This window comes from Oryzias latipes, chromosome 17 (assembly GCF_002234675.1).
Source record: "Oryzias latipes chromosome 17, ASM223467v1".
Lineage (NCBI taxonomy): Eukaryota > Metazoa > Chordata > Actinopteri > Beloniformes > Adrianichthyidae > Oryzias > Oryzias latipes.
The window spans coordinates 12,971,122-12,977,642 of record NC_019875.2 but is presented as its reverse complement, the minus strand read 5'-3'; the positions used below and the strand labels follow the sequence as shown (position 1 = coordinate 12,977,642).

General features: G+C 41.3%; 1 protein-coding gene across 1 annotated transcript; it reads right to left on the bottom strand.

Moving 5' to 3' along the window:
- Nucleotides 1-2,062: 2,062 nt before the first annotated feature.
- LOC105356170 (protein IWS1 homolog) lies at nucleotides 2,063-6,135 on the bottom strand. Its single transcript, XM_011486345.3, has 3 exons — nucleotides 5,858-6,135; nucleotides 5,263-5,595; nucleotides 2,063-2,639 (listed from the first exon to the last, which is right to left on the bottom strand). The coding sequence occupies exons 1-3, from the start codon at nucleotides 5,895-5,897 to the stop codon at nucleotides 2,431-2,433; spliced, it is 582 nt and encodes a 193-aa protein (XP_011484647.1). The 5' UTR covers nucleotides 5,898-6,135; the 3' UTR covers nucleotides 2,063-2,430.
- Between the last annotated feature and the right edge of the window lie 386 nt (nucleotides 6,136-6,521).

Below are 6,521 nucleotides of genomic sequence, written 5' to 3'. Positions count from 1 at the left end.
AGGGAATGGGTTTCGTGCTAGCCACCGAGAAATGCATCGTGGGGTCACTTATGCCCTGTAACACAGCGGAGAGGATGGAAAGAGAAAAAAAAAATAAAGTATTGTCTCGTGGGGTCACTTATGCCCGTTTAAACAGCGGAGGGAATGGGTTTCGTGCTGGCCACCGAGAAATGCATCGTGGGGTCACTTATGCCCTGTAACACAGCGGAGAGGATGGAAAGAGAAAAAAAAATAAAGTATTGTCTCGTGGGGTCACTTATGCCCTGTAACACAGCGGAGAGGATGGAAAGAGAAAAAAAAAAATAAAGTATTGTCTCGTGGGGTCACTTATGCCCGTTTAAACAGCGGAGGGAATGGGTTTCGTGCTGGCCACCGAGAAATGCATCGTGGGGTCACTTATGCCCTGTAACACAGCGGAGAGGATGGAAAGAGAAAAAATAAATAAAGTATTGTCTCGTGGGGTCACTTATGCCCGTTAAAACAGCGGAGGGAATGGGTTTCGTGCTGGCCACCGAGAAATGCATCGTGGGGTCACTTATGCCCTGTAACACAGCGGAAGGAGTTACATTTTTTGCAGGGGGGTCATGCAGACCCCAAAGCACATACCAACCTAAGCGAGCGGAAGGGTTATAGCAACACAGGCAGCAGGTGAAACCTGTCACACCTGAAAGTCAGGTGGGAAAACTTAACACAACGGTCAGTATTTCTAAAGAAAAAAACTTGCTGGAAATAATGTCGTTAGTGTGGAACAATGCATTTTTCCACTGCAGAACTAGAAGTTTGATGGGGAAAAAAAAAATCAAAACTCAGTAGTTCTTTGCAATAGTGATGTTCACGTTTCACAGCCTTGCAGTGTTTTTTAAGTTCAATTTTGAATGTTTTTTGTTTTTTTTTACAGCACATTATGTTCTGCGTCCTGATTGGCTGTAGACCGTCGTCAATCAATCTCCTCTGTGGCGCGTCTCCTGCACAGAATGAGTTCAGCTTGCAAAGATGATCTTAGTGTTCATTCTATAATTCTGCACGTTTGTCTGTTTCTATGAATGTTTGAACTTTAGGAGTTTAAACAAAAGAGGAAACGTGGTAAAAGGTTCATGTTTGTCTGAGAAAAGTGTACAAAGTGAGAGGTTTTACAGTCCTAAAACATCTGTAATTATTATAAAAATGCTGTTTTTGATAGTAAAAAGGTCATTTCTCCCATTGTTGGATCAATAAAGTTCTATTCTATTGTACACTGATCTTTTTTGTTTTTTTGCTCAAATGCACAAGTTCTCAACTGTGGAACCTGCAGAAAAATGTTGCATCTCTGGTTGTTTCTGTTCATTTGTCGCAGAAAAAAATCTTTATTCCTCAACGGTGCGGCTGTAGCTCAGTGGGTCGGTTGGTTGGTGAAGGGTTTGAACACCTATTCCTGCCTGTCTGAGAAAGCCGTCGGAGCAGAAAGGGTATTTAACTTTCTCTCTGCAGGTCTTCTAGTGAGGTGTTTTTAAACCTTTTTTGAGCCACGGCATACTTTAACCTTGACAAAAATCCCGCGGCACACCAGCACCCAAAAATTCAAAAAAAGGAGAAACTCATAGTCTGGATTGATCTACAGCCCCTCTGCAATCTCACATGCATTTTTGTGATAATTGTGTCAGAAAAAGCTGGAAGCTGCAGCTGTTTTTTCTAAAAGATGTAATAAAAGTTAAATTAAAAGATTTAAAAACTGTCTGATGTGTATTCGTTGTGGTTTCAAGACGTTTAACAACGACGACTCATTGTGCGCTGAGATGCTGTCACTTTCACCCAATGCATCATGGGAGATGCAGTGCAAACAGCCGCCGAACGCAGAGACTAGTGTCTCTGAGCTTCATTGTTTTGTTCACATGTTCCACGGTGTGATACCTGATTATGTGGAAAGCTACAACAAGCTTTAGCTGGTATTTTTGTTGGAACTGAAAGACTTTATGAGCAGGATCAGAACAAGGAAGTGAAGACTTTAGCCACTTCTGATTGGTCAGACTGATGACGTGTGATTAAGCCTCCAAGAATGATTGGTGGAGACAGTTAAAGGGGCGGGACTTTTCCTTACACAGTTATAGCTGCATCTAAATCGCGGTACCGTCATTCTTATCAAAATTTCTTTAATAGAATCAAATAAACAAAAAGAAAAAGGTATCTTACAATCTTTCTTATTTATAACTACTCAGTGTTTTATCAGGGCCTGTTTGGATGAACAAAGAGCTGATATCCTGTAGATAGGAAATGTTTTTGTGCGCGGCACACAGGTTGAAAACACTGTTCTAGTGGTCTGTGGTCGATGAAGCAGATCAGTGAACCTCTGATTAAAGATCTGGGTAAACTATGATTTTAAGGCTTTTGTGGAGGCAGATAAGATCAGTGAATATCAGTCGATCGTCCAACATAAAGGAAAACAGGGCAGATCGATCAGTGCCCCCCCCCTGTGCTGTTGTGTTTCACCCCTAAGGACTTTTTACCATAATGCCCCTCTAAGAGGTTAGACTCCACACTGCTGACGCGATGATCTTCTTGATTTTCTTTTGATTCTTCGCTATGGGACCTGGAGTGAGCTGCCTGTAGACATGGCGGCTCCTCTTCCTCCACTTCATCCTTACACTCATGCTGCTGTGGGAGATCTGCAAGAGACATATCAGTGATCGTGCATTTATTGATGCTATAAGAAAAACTAAAACCTGAGGAAACGCTGAGAAAAATCTAGTTTGTCTGAATTGTTACAAGTTCATTACATTAGTTAAGCATCTTTTTTCTTTTTTACTAAAAAAAAGAAAAAAATGGTGGAATGTGAAGAGTAGGACATGAACTGCAGTTAAATCCTTGTCGATCTGAGCTTTCACACTGGCCTGTTTGGTCTGGACTTTACTACCAACCAACCAAACAAGCAAACTTTGGCCCACCTGACGAAGAGGGTCACATGGAGGCGAAGCTGGTTGAAGGTAGTGTTTACTGCCTTTAGCTAATTGAACTCCATAAACTGCATGTAAACATACCAGTGATGTGCAGTCATGGGAGGCTGTGCCTCACCTGCAGAATATAGCTTCAAAAATACATAAATAAAGGGAATATCATTTTTAAAAAGAAAAATGAAACTCAAATATTAATTTTTAGACATGTCTATTCAATGACTACTTTTTTCTTTGTGGGTTTTCAACATTTCTTTGGTAAGAAACACAAAAAAAGTAGGGAGTTTATGAATTTCCTGTTTAAAGACACGAGAAAGCAGCAGGTGAGGCTCCGGCCTGCGCCGCACACACCCACTAGAACTGCAGCTGACGCATGCGCTTCTTTTCTATATCTGTCTTTCTATTGTCCTAAAAGATGCTTTATTTTAATTTGCTTATTTCTCGCCAACTGTCCGATTACACTGATGCCAGTTTATGACCCATATCGTCTTTTTTATCCTCTAAAAATGTGCAATAGAAATCCACTAGAGGCAGAGGGTGATCCCAGAGAAAAGAAAACTAGAATTACTGTCAAGTGCAGTGACCAGTTATTCTTTAATATTGTTTAGGATCGTTTTGTAAATGGAGGGTTATGTGTCTAAACTCAGGAATTTGTTTTGATCTAAATTTAGACAGAAATACTTTTCAAACTGAAGAAAGAAAAGGAAAACTTCTACAAACAGGTTATCTATGAGTTTAATCAGAAGGACTCTATTTATCAGTAAAAGTAAGTCAATAAAAACCATTTTGGTGCTTTTATTTTCTAAGCTACAGCTATGGAGGAAAATTGTTGAGATTAATGTTTAAACAAAAGATTTTAAGTGTAGCTATTCAAATGTTGAGTAAGCTACTCTGTAGGGTTCATATGTTAGTAAATCTGACGAACCGTGAACCTCACCACACAAACACATACATGTTACTCAGACAACAGGAACAAGCCTCTGATTTGGTCTTAGAACAACGTTTGTGTTTCACCTGATTTGAAAACTCAACGACTTGGAGCCAAGTCAGTTCACCAGGTCACCACTACATGACTGGCTAGTTGTCAATCAATCTTTATGTCTTTTCAATTTAAGAAGACAACACTGTGGCTCCAACCGTTTTCACCACTTCTGTGGTCAAATTTAAAACACTAAAGCTTCTTTTTCATTTTAACAGTGATGAACAGTCAGAGCGCTGCTGTAAATGCAAAGAAAAAGGCTGCTGGTGAGGTGAATTTTTAATGATCTACTGCCGCTCAGCAGAAACTATGTCATGGAAAAGGACACAAACGCTTGGGTGTGGTGATATGTTTGGTCCAGGGTAGGGGGGTTTGAATTTGTAAGGCTTTTACTTCTGCTCCCACCCTTTTGAATATTTCTTGTTTTATTTATTTAATTTTGTCCTTTTTTTCCTTTAAAGCAGCGGCCCCCAACCACCGCGCTGCGGACCGGTACCAGTCCGGGGGTCATTTGGTACCGGGCCGCACAGAAAGATTAAATAACTTACATTACTTCCGTTGTATTTATTTTGGACATTGAAAAATGTTTTGTTTTGAAAAAAATTGCCCAATTCTCTGTTCCATCCGTCTTTGTCAGTTTCGATGCAGGCCAAGGCGCTCTTCTCGGTCACGTGACAGGATACCGCTAAAATAAAACCCAGGAGCTAGCAAAATGAGTAAAAAACAAACGTCTTTGGAAAGTTTCTTTACCAAGGGGAAAAGGCCCAGCAAGGAGACAGAAGAGGAGCTTTCGACTTCCAAAAAAAGAAAGCTACATGTAATAGACAGCACTTCTTTTTTGCACCATGAGTGTGGGAAGGGGAGAGGAGGATGAGACCTGTGCGATGTACAATGACATCCATGTCAAAATAAAAGCTCAGGGCTCATCTTGTCATGTTTCTGATCCTCCTTCATCATAGTGATGCTACAGTAATCATCCGCCTACTATTGTAAGACCGGTCCGTGACAGTTTTGTGTAACGTCATCCCAGTTCGTGGCGTTAAAAAGGTTGGGGGCCACTGCTTTAAAGCATATGTCCACAGTAAAATAATGTCATATTAAGATGATTGGAGTGGGTCTTTAATTATAAATCAGTGCTGCAGAGTCCTACATTTGAAGTGTAATGAATTCTTCTTGACAGACACTAAAGCAATAAAAGAAATAATGCCTTTAATCTCTAAATGATATTGTATAGTTAACATAATATGCTGGGAAGCTCCAGTTGAGGACTTTTCTATATTCCAACCACATCATTTCTACCTTTGACCTCTAGCAGATGGCCTATAGCAGAGGGGAAATTGAGTTAATGGAGCCCCCTACCAGTCTTATGTAGATTTGTTGGACTCCAGGTGATTTCTGAGAGTCTGCGCTGAACATCCGCCTCCTCCTCCGTCTGTGCATCGTCGCTGTCAGAAGCTCCAGACGATTCTTCAGGTTTGGGTGTGAAGAGAGGCTGCAGAAAGGCCCCGTCCTCCTGCTTCACGCCATCCTCTGGGGGGGTGCACAGCTCCTCCTGTTCCTCTTTGATCCGAGGAGACTGGGGCTCCTCTCGTTCCTCTTTGATCTGTGGAGGTTCTGGCTCCTCCTGGTCCAGAGCAGAACATCCCTGCAGATCCACCAACGCCTCTTCCTCCTTCCAGGCCTGTGGGAGCTCTGGAAGCAAAGTGGAGGGAAAAGAAGTTCAGAATCCATGAGATCCAAGATGCATTCATCTAAATGTTAGCTTGTGCAGTTTGGACAAACAAATATTAACATCATCTTTATTATTATGAGAAAACTAACATGCATGACCATTGACGGCCATGTTTACATACTGACGTCATCGGCGTGACAGATCATCTCAGATCAGGCCTGTAAACGGTCCACCAAAGAATAAAAATTAAAATAAAAGCAAACAAATTAGGACAGTTGGTACCTGCAGGGGACGATCCAGCAGACATCCGGGTCCTTCTCATCTGTCAACCGGTCCTAAAGTGTCCGAGGACCGCGAGCCCCGACTGCGACGCTTTGATTTCATTTTTATTTTATCTATTAAATTTTTTGGGGTTACATTTCAAGTCCCACAAAGCACCCAAGACAAAGTTAAAATAGCTCACATTCTACTTTAAGGCCCAGTAGTACTGACAAGAGAACCGAACTTAAATAGACGAAACTCTGAGCTGGACCATCGCCATCGAAGAGTGGACTTCAGGAGCTACGGGTCGCATTGAAGCTCAAAAAGAGCGAAACGCGAGTACACGCAAAACACTCCAAACACTAGAATTATGACCAATGTGAAATGGTCAGGCATAAAAAATATAAAACAGTGGATTTGTAGAACTATGTCTCACTTTCCCCTAGATCTACAAGCTTTGACACATTTTTAGATGGAAAATTCATGAAGAAGGTTGTCTTGTAATTGGTTTCTTATTCTTCAATTTAAAGCACTAAATATAATACTTTTAGATAAACGAGATAGATTAAACTTTATTAATCCCATCCGTCAAATCATTTTCTCAACCTTCATAATCCTTTGTGAGGTCACAGGGCTGCTGGAGTCTGTCCCGGTTACCGTTGAGCAAAGGAAGGGTCATCCTGGA

What these genes read in the sequence shown, in the direction of transcription:
- LOC105356170 (XM_011486345.3), bottom strand. Translation starts at nt 5,897, where the DNA reads ATGAGAAGGACCCGGATGTCTGCTGGATCGTCCCCTGCAG. An exon ending in TGCTGGATCGTCCCCTGCAG is followed by an intron (nt 5,596 to 5,857) that starts GTACCAACTGTC and finishes CTTTGCTTCCAG; the next exon opens with AGCTCCCACAGGCCTGGAAG. An exon ending in AACAAATCTACATAAGACTG is followed by an intron (nt 2,640 to 5,262) that starts GTAGGGGGCTCC and finishes TGTCTCTTGCAG; the next exon opens with ATCTCCCACAGCAGCATGAG.